The sequence below is a fragment of the Zootoca vivipara genome, chromosome 7, assembly GCF_963506605.1.
Source record: "Zootoca vivipara chromosome 7, rZooViv1.1, whole genome shotgun sequence".
NCBI classification, from domain to species: Eukaryota; Metazoa; Chordata; class Lepidosauria; order Squamata; family Lacertidae; genus Zootoca; species Zootoca vivipara.
In genome coordinates, this window is record NC_083282.1 from 87647365 (window position 1) to 87662428 (window position 15064).

General features: G+C 43.4%; 1 protein-coding gene across 1 annotated transcript in view; it reads left to right on the forward strand.

Annotated features, from left to right (window-relative positions):
* Window positions 1–13078, forward strand: part of NTSR1 (neurotensin receptor 1) — a 115815-nt gene extending 102737 nt beyond the window's left edge. Inside the window, exons 3-4 of the mRNA XM_035124085.2 lie at window positions 7599–7689; window positions 9057–13078. Of these exons, the coding sequence (XP_034979976.2) occupies window positions 7599–7689; window positions 9057–9306 (341 nt within the window). The 3' untranslated portion in view covers window positions 9307–13078. The remainder of the gene's footprint in view (window positions 1–7598; window positions 7690–9056) is intronic.
* Window positions 13079–15064: the final 1986 nt, after the last annotated feature.

Below are 15064 nucleotides of genomic sequence, written 5' to 3' on the forward strand. Positions count from 1 at the left end.
AGTTACTCCATACCTTCCCGGACGGGACGTCCTTGTTTGTTTGGAACAAATGAGAGATAAAGAATACCTGAGTGAGTAATGAACTATAAACTATTCTACTGAGCATATCCGTTGAAGTTGTAAAACTACTGAAGAGAGAGGCCCCCCCTTTAACTGGATGGTCTGAGTCCCTGGAATGCGTTCGGTGGATTTATGGTTGTGACGCACTTTGAATTCGAACAGCGATCTGAAGCTAAGTTCAGCTACAGGGCAAGGAGAGCCACAAACTTATCAAGAGTATATACATAAGGTGACTGCTGTTTCTTTGCCTGGAAAAGCTGTAAATTTTACAAAGATCGGTGGTTTAAAAAATAAAAAGCTTAAGAAAACGAAAGTGATCTAAGCTTTTTAAGATGGCGCTGCTCCGTGTTGAAAGGCTGACGCAACAGGACATTCCAGACAGAAGATATATGGGGGGGGGCAGGACGATTAAAACTCACACAGGAGAAAGAATATATGTGAACTCTCGTTTGATACTTATTTCAGCAGCTGTGAAAAAATTGGATGAAAGAAGAAATATTTTAGTGACTGGTGGGGAATGATCGGGATTATTTTGGATTTTGAGAGAAGATTTGGACTTTAGAAAAAGACGGCAGTAGACGGGTGCGAGGAATCCCCAAATTTTTGAAGCATGGGAACTCCAGAAAATATTATATGATTTGGCATAATATTCGGTTTAATTGATATGTATTTGTATAATTCGAAATAATGAATGTGATATAATCGTGTTTTAATTGGAAAATTAATAAAAATAGATTATAAAAAAAAGGATATATGTTTATTAAGAAAAGTGATAGCAAAAATTTCCTGTGCTGTCCCAGAATGCATGATCCTGGGATCCAAGCAAGGCCAAATGAGTCGCTCTTGCCCAGGCATCCCCAAACTTCGGCCCTCCAGATATTTTGGACTACAATTCCCATCTTCCCCGACCACTGGTCCTGTTAGCTAGGGATCATGGGAGTTGTAGGCCAAAACATCTGGAGGGCCGAAGTTTGGGGATGCCTGCTCTTGCCTATAGCCTCTGTGATCCATGATGACTAACCTGGAATACTGTGTTCTACCTCCACTGAATCCAACTGCTGGGATGGGAGAGTGCTATTGCACTCAGATCCTGCTTGCAAGCTTCCCCTGATCATCTGGCTGGCCTCTGTGAGAACAAGACACTGGACTAGATGGGCAACTGGCCTAATCCAGCAGCTTCTTCTCTTGTTCTTATGATTGTCCTACTGCACATTACTATTTGAGCTTCTGCTAAGGTCTCAATGTGAACTAGTAGTTCATTATCCTTGAAGAACTACCAGTGTTAAGATATTATCATATCTGGGATTTCTTTTAAAGCTGCTAATCTGTGAATGAACAAAAGAATATTTTAACAACGCAGCAGTCCTAGCTAAACGGGTTCCCAATGCAAATACTGAAAGGGAAAAAACAACCACCCTGAATTGATATTTTATTAGATTTTACAATATAATTAAAATGCAGGTCGACGTGTCATGTTCAACACAGTCACTATTTCATTACTTAAACAGAATCCACTTCCCTTTATACAGTTCCATTTACTGTAGCTGCCAATTATATCATTGGTCAGTGTTATTATTGTTTAATCTCATATTTAAACCAGGTTACAACCTAGACAGCAGTAGCAGAAAATTACAGATTGCCGCCTGTTACACTCAGGTATCCACCACTTTCTCACCCTTACAACTGGAAGTGTGCCCATTGCTGCGATCTGACAATCCCCTTAGGTAGGGATGGGAAGACTGCAAACTTTCACTGCAGTGCTTTTTGAGAGGGGAAGATATGATAGCCATGTTCAAATATATGACAGGATGTCATATGGAGGAGGGAGAAAGATTGTTTTCTGCTGCTCCAGAGAAGCGGACACGGAGCAATGGATTCAAATTTCAAGAAAGAAGTTTCCACCTAAACATTAGGAAGAACTTCCTGACAGGTAGGTAGCCGTGTTGGTCTGGGTCGAAGTAAAATAAAAAAATTCCTTCAGTAGCACCTTAAAGACCAACTAAGTTTTTATTTTGGTATGAGCTTTCGTGTGCATGCACACTTCTTCAGAACTTCTGAAGAAGTGTGCATGCACACGAAAGCTCATACCAAAATAAAAACTTAGTTGGTCTTTAAGGTGCTACTGAAGGAATTTTTTTATTTAACTTCCTGACAGTAAGAGCTGTTCGGCAGTGGAATTTGCTGCCAAGGAGTGTGGTGGAGTCTCCTTCTTTGGAGGTCTTTAAGCAGAGGCTTGACAGGCATATGTCAAGAATGCTTTGATGGTGTTTCCTGCTTGGCAGGGGGTTGGATTGGATGGCCCTTATGGTCTCTTCCAACTCTATGATTCTATGATTCTATATTCCTGCCTTGGCATGGGAAATGTCAGCAGAAACCAATGAATTATAATGAGAGGGTATGCCACATCTACAGACACTCTCTCTAACTACCACTCCTAGCAGCAGGACTCAGGAACTCACAGCTCTCCAAATGTTGTTGGGCTACAATTCCTATCACCCTGGAACACTGATCCTCATGCCATGGCTCATCTTTAAAAGCTTGGTGGGTGGGGCATGGAAACTTGTTGCTTCCGTCCACTTCCAAGCTTCTTGCCCCACTCTTGAACTCCTGAACCATGACCCTTGAGCTTTGTATCTGCTCCTGAGCCTGTGTCTGAATAAACATCTGTTTCTTACTTGTGGAATAGATGTTTATTCAGACACAGGCTCAATAAGAGCCAGGACAGAGCCCATTGGAGGCTTTCACATTAATGCCACAGTTTCCTCCTAGGAAATGTATGTTGGGGAAATACTGGGGTCCAATACCCTGCGGGTTCAGGCTGCATGGCCAATAAGATCCAGAAGCAAATTTGGGATTGCAAATAGTTGAGGCATACAAAATAGGAAAAAGCACAAACATTTATACACTTACAAGCAAAGGGGCAGCTATGTCTAAATATGGCAGAACTTCCTTCTACGAGCTTCTACTCGGTCCAGTATACCTGAAGGATCATCTCCACCCCCATCGTTTTGCCCAGACACTGAGGTTCAGCTCCGAGGGCCATCTGGCGGTTCCCTCATTGCGAAAAGCCGAGTTACAGGGAACGAGGCAGAGGGCCTTCTCAGTAGTGGCATCCGCCCTGTGGAACGCCCTCCCAGCAGAGGTCAAAGAGAAAAACAACTACCAGATTTTTAGAAGACATCTGAAGGCAGCCCTGTTTAGGGAGGCTTTTAATGTTTAATGGATCACCGTGTTGTTGTTTTCTGTTGGAAGCCGCCCAGAGTGGCTGGGAAAACCCAGCTAGATGAGCAGGGTATAAATTATTATTATTATTATTATTATTACTGGGGCACAGCTGAATCAGCCCTAACCCTTCAGCAAAAAAACAACAACCTGTAGCTCTGGAAAGATTTAAAACTTTTATTGGTGAAATAATGTACAGCATGTCACAGGTCTGTGCTTATTTTTCCTTTCCTTCCCCAGGCTAATTCCCCAGGCTAATTAGGCAGATTGAATTCCAAACAATTTATTGGCTTGTGCCAGTTTCTGAATGAAGCTCATTTGGCAATTCATTAAACAGGTTGCTCTGCCTGGGATCGTAGCTTTTCAGCTCATTTGCCAATACCACCCAAGTGGGAAAACTTCAAAGAACTCACCTGGGGTGTCATTGGCTTTCTAAGAGCTACTGGGCCTTTCCTGCCTTGGAGGTGATAAACTTGTTTTTGTGTGAGCTCCAGAAAATTGTGCCTCTAGATGACTATAGTTCTTATGTATACTTATGCATGCAGCACCATCAATGTGTGTCTGGGTTTGCGGAGTTCTGCAAACAAACAGAGGTAGGTCTATGCCTGCAAGGAGCTTACAGTCCAGGTTTTAGCAGTGGGAGGAAGGGAAGAGAGCCAAAGGTAGGGATGGATGAATGTGAACAAATGCAGTCCTACATGCTCTGTAGCAGTTGGTGTGATTAAAGGCCTAAGAGTCAAAGCTGCCCCACAGCCCTGTTGATATCCATACAAGCAAGAGGCCTTATCAGAGCTCAAGTACACACACTAGCCTTGAAGAAGGTCATTGAAGGGTGTGGCCTGGGAAGAGGTTCAAAAGATCAGGTAGGGAGGCCTGAGGTTCCCCACCCTAGGAGGGGTGGTCTGTCAATAGCATTTGGCCTTAACAGCTAAAATGAGCTTCCACGTGTGATGATGATGATGATGATGATGATGATGATGATGATGATGATGATTAGATCATCTATTTAGATAATCCTGCATTGCAGGGGGTTGGACCAGATGGCCTTGAGTAGGCATCCCCAAACTTGGCCCTCCAGATGTTTTTGGGACTACAGCTCCCATCATCCCTGACCATTGGTTCTGTTAGCTAGGGATGATGGGAGTTGTAGTCCCAAAACATCTGGAGGGCCAAGTTCGGGGATGCCTACTCAAGGCCATCTGGTCCAACCCCCTGCAATGCAGGGCTGAGTTTGGGGATGCCTGGCATTGAGGGTCCCTTCCAACTCTGTGAATATATGATTCTATAATTGTGCCCCACCCATCTGACTGGGTTGATCCAGCCACTCTGGTCGGCTTCCAACAAATAAAAGGTAAAGGGACCCCTGACCGTTAAGTCCAGTCGCGGACAACTCTGGGGTTGTGGTGCTCATCTCGCTTTACTGGCTGAGGGAGCCGGCATACAGCTTCCGGGTCATGTGGCCAGCATGACTAAGCCGCTTCTGGCGAACCAGAGCAGCACACGGAAACGCTGTTTACCTTCCCGCCGGAGAGGTACCTATTTATCTACTTGCACTTTGACATGCTTTCGAACTGCTAGGTTGGCAGGAGCAGGGACCGAACAATGGGAGCTCACCCCGTCGCAGGGATTCGAACTGCCGACCTTCTGATCGGCAAGCCCTAGGCTCTGTGGTTTAGACCACAGCGCCACCCGCATCCCATTTCCAACAAATATAAAACCATAATAAAACATCAAACTTTAAAAACTTCCCGATAGAGGACTGCCTTCCGATATCTTCTGAAAGTTGTATAGTTATTTATCTCCTTGATATCCAATGGGACGGCATTCCATGGGGTGGGGACCACTACCAAGAAGGCCCTCTGAATGTAAGAAGCTGGAGGCAGATGATGAAAAGGAACAGTTGTCACCATGGCTTATGTGGGTGCTTCTGAAAACAAGGCTTCTCTTCTCTTCATTTTTGCCTCCAGTAAGTGGCATTTGGTGGTATACTGCCTCTAAACATGGGTGATCCATTTACCTGTCATAGCTAATAATCATTGATATGGATCTGGTTCTCTGAGAATCTGCTCAAGTTCCTCAGGAAGAAACAAACAAACACATGGCACTGACACAGCAAAGTGTTCATTCCCCTGAAGTGCCTGTCAGGTACCAACAGGTGGCATAGATGGTTCACTGAATGTATGCCCATCCTTTCACATCCCACTGCATCATGGATTGTGTAGTCTTTAGGGCTATGTGCATTTTTTCTGCATGCAAAAATTAAGATGGTATTAGCAACTAAGGGCAGAAATATCAAGGATTCAAGGGGGGAAAATAAAAACGTCTTGAAAATGTAGACACGTCAATCATATGCCATGCTTGTTAATGTAAGAACAGATAGTAAGTTGATTCCTTGAAATGTCAAGCAGAATTTCTAATGGCTGCCAGAACTTTTGGATCATGGTTTAGAAATTATGGAAATGTAATATTTGTCCTGATCCAGACTTGTCATGGAACTCTACAGGAAGGAACTGGGATGAATTTGCAGAGATCTGAATGCTTGTTTGTGGCCTCTGATCTTCTTAAAGAACCTCTCTGCAATTAGACTCTATATCTACCTATTGGTATATAAAATTAGTTGCCATGACTCAGGAAATAAATGACCAATTAGTAACCTATTTATGGTAATGTTGTAATATTCAATGCAATCACACTGCTATTACAAATTGAGAAATGCAATTAGATGTATCTGAGATAAACTTGGAGGTGCAAAGAGGGCGAGGGGGTGGCAAGGGAGAGAGATCTGGTCTCCTTGGATACAGTTCTGCGGACAGTTCCATGCAAGTCTCATTTATATCCTCAATATAAAGGCTCCAAGTAGGTCTTTGCCTACTTGGACCCTAGCCTTGATCTGTGGCAGCCGTGATGCAAAGCCCAGAGAGCCAAAACCAAAACTGCAGCCTCATTCTTCTATTTTGGGCTAAACAATTATTAGAAGTACCTGTAATCTTGGTCAGACCTGAAACATAGAAGGCAGGATGCCTCCTTACCTTGAGACTAACCAGTGTTCCATCTAGCTCAGTATTGTCTACACCAGGCATAGGCAACCATGGCTCTCCAGATGTTTTGGAACTACAACTCCCATGATCCCTAGCTAACAGGGCCAGTGGTCAGGGAACATGGGAGTTGTAGTTCCAAAACATCTGGAGAGCCAAGGTAGCCTATGCCTGGTCTACACTAACCGGAAGCAGCTCTGCAGGTGTTGTCTGATAGGTTATAGCTAGCTCCTGCACTAATGTTTAGTATCTATCTCTGTGTTATATTAAGTCAATGTAGTGACCCATAGTTCAGTACCATGGAGAGTGCTCATATACCAATATGTCTATGATACCATTCCATCATTACAGAAATCTTTCAAACAGCTTATTGCCTCCAGATGAGAAGGTTGTTTGCAAAGCCCTAATAAATTAAAAGATCAGATTCCGAAATGGATTTTTCTGCTTATTGTTTGTTTTCAGGCTTGGGTTGAACTCCTGGTGAACAGGCAGTCCTCAGGCATGAGGCGCTGTCAGAGGGAGAGGCAACAGTGATGCCCCCCAAAAAGCAATGCTTTTAAAGCTGAATGATGGACTAGAATCAGAGAATCAGAGTTGGAAGGCATCCCCAAAGGTCATCTAGTCCAACCCCCTGCAGTGCAGGAATCCTACCCACAGCTGCCCTTGGGTGGGCTCAAACCACCAAATTTCTGGTTAGCAGACAGAAGCACTAACCCATTGCGCTACTCCACACAGACAAAATTAAGTTCTTCACATAGTACATTATTAAACTACGGAATTTGCTCCCACAAGAGGCACTGATGGCCACCAACTTAGATGGCTTTAAAAGAGGTACATGCATGGCTACAAGGGAACCAACAGGATCCACTCTGATCCACATCATTCTTTACTGTGGTCCCAAGCCCACCACTGGATCGAGTTTGACCCATTGCAGGTGAGTGGGCCCCAACCAATTACCATCAACGAAATGCAAATTCCCCACCCTTCCACTACTGAATCATTATTTCCCCTTCCATCTGCATTCCTTTCTTTGCAGCAAAGTCCTCCATGCATAAGAGCCCTCCAGTGCGGAAAGCTGAAAATCACTCCTATTTTTTTCATGCAGAACTTGTGTTGTTGTTGCAATGATTGCAAACAGTTAGGTGAGCCAGCTTTTGCCCCTGGCTGTGGGATGCTGATTTAACATAGCAGAGGGTGCAGATCATCAACTTGCCTTGCAATGCAACGAAAGTGCAGACCACACCGACTACAGAGACTAATCGGTATTTTTGTCCATTGCAGGAGCTGTTGTGATTGCCTTTGTTGTCTGCTGGCTTCCGTATCATGTACGGCGACTTATGTATTGCTATGTGCCAGAAAATCAGTGGTCAGAGTGAGTAACCTAATTCTGTGCATTAACTGCAGTATGTTTCAATGCAAATCACAGTGGCCAACAGCCTGGTTTCCTTTACCCCTACCCAATCAGGTGACTCCTGGCCTCTTAGAAGAGGACAACTACTCTCAGGGGAAAGCTGCCATCCTGCTGGAAGTATTGGCTGGACAATGGCTCAGCCCCCCCCCCTTACCCTTTTCCCTCATCCTTCAAGGGAAGAAGTTCTGGTGATCCAAATCACTCTGATTGCACCTCCAGCCAATGACCTTGAGCCAAGTTCATAGAACTAGAAGGTTTAACAGCCCCTAAATCCATAAGGTCAAGAACTTCCTAAAGGAAGTCCAAGTTGCTAGACCCTGAACCTGACACTGGAAGAGGTGTGAATGTGCTTATCCACCATCTCAGCTATTTGCTCTCCTGAGGTTCCTTCTCCATTGAAGTAGACAGAAAGGACAACCTCAGGCCCAGTGCATGACTCCAAGCCAAATCTTTGTCCCTTGAAATTCCAGCCAAGTAATGTGTACAAATATGCATGTACTAGAGCATAAAATGCATATATATTCATATATTAGCAAAAATAATGGGCAAGAAAGCATTATATTTGGGGAAGTTGCTTTGGAAAAATGTGTACATTTAGCAAAATTGAATAGAGTATGTTTGGAGAAATGTGCACTAAAATGTTGATAAATTTTCATGATGGCTTCTTTTTTAAAAAAAAATAGTGAATTGATATGGAAGTGTGGGTAACTGAACTTAAGGTTAAACAAATGAGAAACTGAGAGGAACCAAAATTGTGATATTTGCCCATTCCTACTGGCAGGTCAGGGTCCCTTTTTAACCTCAGCCTTCCTACCTGAGATTCAGAATCTGGAGATTCCAGGGATTTAACCTGAAAGCAGCTGCTGTCATAGATCTACCAAACTAAATGTTTTCGTATCACAAAAATTATAGCAAATTTGAATCCCTCCCCTCTCTCTTTCACGGTATTTTTAAGAACCCTCACTGAAGAAATTAGCAAAAATTAAGTGTCGCCCCCTAGAATGACATGCCTTGTTACAAAAATTCCTTCAGTAGCACCTTAAAGACCAACTAAGTTTATATTTTGGTATGAGCTTTCGTGTGCATGCACACTTCTTCAGATACACACCTTCAGATACACACATCTGAAGAAGTGTGCATGCACACGAAAGCTCATACCAAAATATAAACTTAGTTGGTCTTTAAGGTGCTACTGAAGGAATTTTTTTATTTTGCTTCGACTCAGACCAACACGGCTACCTACCTGTAACTAATGCCTTGTTACACAACTCAGCAATCTGGTTGTTGTTTTTCCTTGCTCATTTGCCCCTTTTCTTCTCTCCCCTTAGCTTCCTTTTTGACTTCTACCACTACTTCTACATGCTGACAAACATCCTCTTCTATGTCAGTTCAGCCATCAACCCAGTCTTGTACAACCTGGTCTCTGCCAACTTCCGCCAAATCTTCCTCTCCACGCTCATGTTTGTGTGCCTGCCATGGAGAAAGAAGAAGAAGAGGACCAAGTTCAACAGGAAGTCCAACAGCATCTCCAGCAACCATACCTTCTCCAGCCAAGTCACCAGAGAAACCACATATTGAGTCTTGGGCATTGTCAAGGAAGGAATGAACAAGCATCTTGATTCAAGGCAGAATCGGAGCTTGTGAAGAGGGCTGTACTGCTTTCATACATGACCTCCAAATTCACCATAGCATGAATGTGTTTAGCTGGTTGTCATACATGGGAATGAATAGACCTCTGTTCTACAGATTAACTTTGGGGTTATGTTAATGCATCGGCCTCTGCCTTTTGTGAGTAACGTCTCCATGTTGTGTAATTTTGATCCAGCATAGAAGTTGCCTGTGACGTCATCCAGGAAGCATCAACATTTATGGAGTCAGTGTTGGCCAAGCTTGAATGCTTCTTGTACTGCAGCTCATCCATTTCTCAGTTTAGAAGTGCCACAGGGGTGTTGGAAAAGACCCACCTCTCCTGGTGATCTTAAGCCGGTATAGAAGATGGGTGGGTACTGTGGTTGGGGTTTGTTTTGGTTTTTAGTGAACAGGGCTTGTTGCTTTTAGGGTGGGAGAAGGGAAACTTATCCAACGGGTCTTTAAAGAAAGAGGAATGTAAATTGTTCAATAAAGAAGGGCATGCAATACTCAGGGAATGAGGTTATTCTTGTACTTTTGGGTTTGGGGATGAATTCAGGTTCTGCAATGAGTGTTTGGGAGAACCAGTTTGGCTCCCTTTCATTTGATAAGGGGAGGGTGGGGTGCCTTGGAAAGTCCATGGTGCCATCTTGGGTCACGTTTTCAATAATATTTCATTATTTTGGCCTAGGAAACCACTGTTGTTATTATTTGTGTATGTGCCTGTCATAGCAGGGCCACGTTCCTTGATCAAAGCTTCTGGGCAATGCCTACCATTGTAAAGTAAAGATTTTGGCAAAGGCAAGGGTGCCTGGGAAAAATATACTCTACCTGCTAGGAGAGAAAGGGGAAAGTTGTTGCATCTTTTCTATAGCGCTGGAATTCACTTGAGGTAGAGGAGACACATCCAGCTTTGATTACTGGTCGAGTTCAAGCGGCTGTGTCTACCAACTGTGTGACACTTGTGTCATGCCAATCATATGCAAGGTGCCATACAAATCAAGGGGCTGCTCAGAGCACTTGCAATCTACAGTAGATAATGAAGAAGAGATGAGGGAAGAAGTTAGGAAATTGTAAGTAGCAGGTATGGCTGTAGTAGCTAAATGGCAGTGGAAAACTGAGTCTGGATAAGGTATTAAAAAGAGCGTACGCTCCATTTTTTCTTCACCAACAACTCTGTATAGTAAGTTAGGTTGAGACATGGTGGCAAGCCAACAATATGGAATAAAAAATACCTCTTGTGTGCTAACAATTTAAGGGATTGGAGGGGGAAAAACAGGGAGTTACAGAACAGCTACTGATGGTTTGAGAAAATAAGAATAGTTAAAATCAGAGTTGTGAATCGAACAATAGCAAAGAACGCAGAGACTTTAATGAGGGCAAAATCTCAAGACATCTGGAACATGGGAAGTCCGCTTTTGAATTTTTTTGTAATTGGAATATATAATCGGTGGTATTATTATTATTATTATTATTATTGTAATTTGGAATGATTTGATTGGATTTGTTATTAATTCGAAGATTTCATTGAAAATGAATAAAAATTATTTACAAAAAAGAGAGAGAGGTGGTGGCCAGCCTAAGCTCAGCCTTCCCCAAACCTGATATCTTCCCGATGGTTTGGATTCCAGCTACCATCAGCCCCAACCAATGTGACATCTTTGCAGCTTCATGGTTGCAAAGTTACCCTCCCTCACCTAAAGAGGTGGAGGGAAAACTCTTCTCTTTCTACAGGTATGGGAAGCGTGGGGCCCTCCATATGTTGCTGGAGCCATCAGCCCCAGCCAATACAGTGTATGGTCAGAGATGAGGAAAGCTACCACCCAACAACATCTGAAGAGCACCAGGTTGGGGGGAGCTGCCCTAAGGCCACCGGTTGAGCATCATGGCTGAGGTGAACCTAATTTCCCTAGTTCTAAGTCCAGCCCCTATCCACTACACCATACTGAGACTGATATTAATATGGTGATTTCCTAAAGGCAGATTCAACTCTTCAACATGCAGGAAATAGGTTTGCCTTGGAGTGCTTCTCTGTTTCCCAGGATTTCTTCCCCTCCTGAATAGTTCCTTGGCGTAGCAGCTAGTGATCAGTGGTGTGACAACAAGTGTAGCTGGAGAATGAGAAAGACATCTGTTCTCCTCAGCCTCCATTCTAAACATCACAGCATTTGGTGATGTGCTGACTGAGCAACTAAGCATGAAGGCAAAACTCAATGGCTGAATCTCTGCTAGGGAAAACTTATAGCATATCTGGGCAGATCCATATCTGATAATCCAGTTCTTTCCAAATCTAAAGACCGCTCAACTGGGCTTGATTTATCTGTTGCTAGACTGTACCATGCTGGGGAACTTGAAAACTTCCTCGTTATTTGGCGGTATGTCAATGTTAGGCTTTGGTGCATATATTTTGCAGCAAAGTGCAGGATTATATCGTCTGGTATGACTGCTGGTGAAATAATAAAGAAACTTAAGGTTTATTAATCCTGGCAAACAAATCCATCCTGGGTAGAGTCTTGGATGTGGCCATCATGAGGTATGGTTGCCATACGTCCAGAATTTCCTGGACATGTCCGGGATTCAAACGGCGAAATTAGCGTCTGGCAAAATGTCCGGATTTTTTGCCAAGAGAACCAGGAAGCTCCACAACTTTTCTTTAAATATGGCAACCCTCTCAAGAGGTTAATGAAAGGTCTAATACTGACTGGAGGAGTCTGAGAAAAACTATCTATAGGTAGTTACTTACAAAAGAATCAGGGAAGAATAGATTGCCTGTAAGCCACCCCCAGTTCCGACATCTTATTGAAAACACTGTTGCTTTACTCCCAATTGATAATAGGATTTAAGGACAACTAACTTTGACTTTTGAATTCACCACAACAGGGACACAGTAGTTGATATGTCTGATATGTCTGTGCCTTTAGATCAAAAGAAAATGCAAGTAAATAAACAAAAGAAAGAAAAGCAAAAACACACATATGCACACGTGTGGATACTTAAGTCTGTGCTTGTGTACTTTTGGCATGTAACAAAATGCCTGGAGGCAGACATTTTGGTTTACATTCATTATTTTGGGGTGAATGATAAAGAGCAGGAGGCCGGACCTTCAAGCTTCCTTGCAACTCTAGAATTCTGTGATTTTGTAACATTGCAAAATATGGAACAATGTATGAACCAAGTTGCATCATGTGTAAGCATTGTACCAAATTCAATAAACCTATATGAAGTTATATAAACCATAAAGAGCTCTGCAAAAAACTGCAGGAATAACTAAGGGGACGGGTAGATTTATTTAAGGAAAGAAATGAAAGCAGTAACTGCATTTTCCCAATTACTTCATAGATTTTGATTTATTTATTTTTAGATCCTTTGGAGGGGAACTTTTAAAGGGCCAAAAGACAGCATGTATATAATGTTATAAACATGAATAAATGTTCACTTTGCTGTATGTCAATGTGATGATCCGTTTCTGTTATTATTTAAATCTGATTTTTTAAATAATGATTTGACAAAACAGCTTGAATAATCTGCATGCATCTGTTTTGAAAGTCCTGAAAATGTAGCACATTACAGCTCCAAACCGGCTAGCGACACTTTACAGATTTTTCTTCTTACGCAAGGAGGAAGACATAAAAGGAATGAGACATACTGGATTTGGCACTGGATTGGCCTCATCTGGCATGCATAATCTCTTGAGGGATGATCAAAGGGCTGCCGCATTTGATGCGTGAGGAGAGGTCAGAGAGAAGCAAGGAGCTTTTGCTTCAGCCAGTGGCCTGCAAAACCATTACCTGGAGCACCTCAAAAGCTTATTGGGGGGTATCTTGGTGATGACTTTCGCTAAAAGACAGCTTCTCCTGTAATTCTTAGCTACAAGGACAGACCTGACAGGACCTTGCATGAACTTGTGTTCCATGGAACGTATCCCAGAACCCCTTGCAACAAGCTGGTTGTCCCTTAGCAAAGATGAGACAATTCTGAGAAAAGATAACCCAGGAACTGGAAAGTTTGAAAACTACTTGTGTAGCGCAGGGCTGGCTTACGTCATTGGTGGTGGAGGAGAAAATGGCGCCACTCCCTTTTGAATAGACCAGTGCTTGCATCTTACTTCAACACTGGTGAAAGGGCCAAATGCTCTACCACACCCAGGGCCCACAAGGCAGATTGTGGGGTGACTCCCCCAGCAATGTCCAATCTCCACCCCTAAGGCAAGGCTGGGTGGCGCAATGTGCCAGGGCGCCGGGTCGCCAGGGGGCGCCGCACTGCTGCGCCCGCCAGGCAGCTGCTCTGGGAAATGGGGGGGGGGAGTGCCAGAGGGATCTTCGCACCACGGCGCCACAGCACCAGATATGCTTAAGACGGCCCTGTCTCCACCCCTCAGCAGCTGCCACCTGAGGTGGCTCCCTCACTCTACATAAAGAAAGATTGCTCAGTGGTGAATATATTCACAGGCTTAGGTTGCTTATCAGAAAGTGCATGCACAGCTAAATGGATTGTTGAATGGAAAATGTGAGAAAATCCCATTTTATTCAGGTTTTATGGGAAGACTGCAGGCGGTGGTTGAGCTAGATCAGTTACCAACTTGTGGGATGAGCTGCATTCAAGTGTTCTGTGGCACGGTCTGTTGGATTTGTGGCTGAAGATGGGAGACATCCCATCCGTTGGACGAAATTTCCATCTTGATTTTCAACCATATTTTTATTCCTTATTTTGTTTCTCATAATGCATTTTAATTGCATTGCAATTTGAATCAAAATTGTAATACAATAAAATACAACGTATAAGAAACGCAGGAACCCACATCTAGCACCGCGTATCACAATTGCGGGGAAATCATTAAACCGTCTGCCAAGACCCTCAGCGATTTTCAAGCCGAGTGTGCAGGGCGGGGTGAGTTTTGGGAACCATTGGGTTAAATGAACCCTGCGATCATTTCTGTTGAGACGATTCTAAGACATTTGCATATTAGAAGGTTTTTAAAAAGATAGCAGATTCAGGGAAATAAAGCTACAGCAGATGGATGACAGCTATTAAAAGGGTCTGCCATATGACTCCTTGGAAATGCACTTTTCAAACCGCTTTTTATGGAGAGCACCATCCATTTGACAGAGTGTGCAATCAGACTCCAAAACGAATTGTGCTTCTTATCAATTTTACCCAGAATGGGCTGCTGCTGCTGCTTCTTCTTCTTCTTCTTCTTCTTCTTCTTCTTCTTCTTCTTCTTCTTCTTCTTCTTCTTCTTCTTCTTCTTCTTCCTCCTCCTCCTCCTCCTCCTCCTCCTCCTCCTCCTCCTCCTCCTCCTGAGCTCCGTCCTGCCTCCATGCATGTGATGCTCTGCCGATCTTTGCCTTTTGTACAGCAAGCAAGGTTTCGCTTCATTGACTCCAGTCTTAAAGAAGCCAACATAATGGAAGGGCAGATGGGGGGCCTAAGGGAGGCACATGGTGTAAACAGGAAAAGTAAACAGATGCCTTCATTGGTTATGTCAAACTGTCTTTTTCCGAACATAGGGCAATCACATCGCTAGCTCTGATCACTTTGGTCAAATTGTCTCTCTCTCTCTCTTTCTTTTGACCATCATGAAAATCGCATGACATGACAAAAGCTGTTCATGCACAATAATTCCAAGTTATATTTTCTTGATCGTTGTATGTATTGCAGTGACACTGCTACAAGCTGAAAAACAAAAGGAGAAGCCGATATTTGTAAG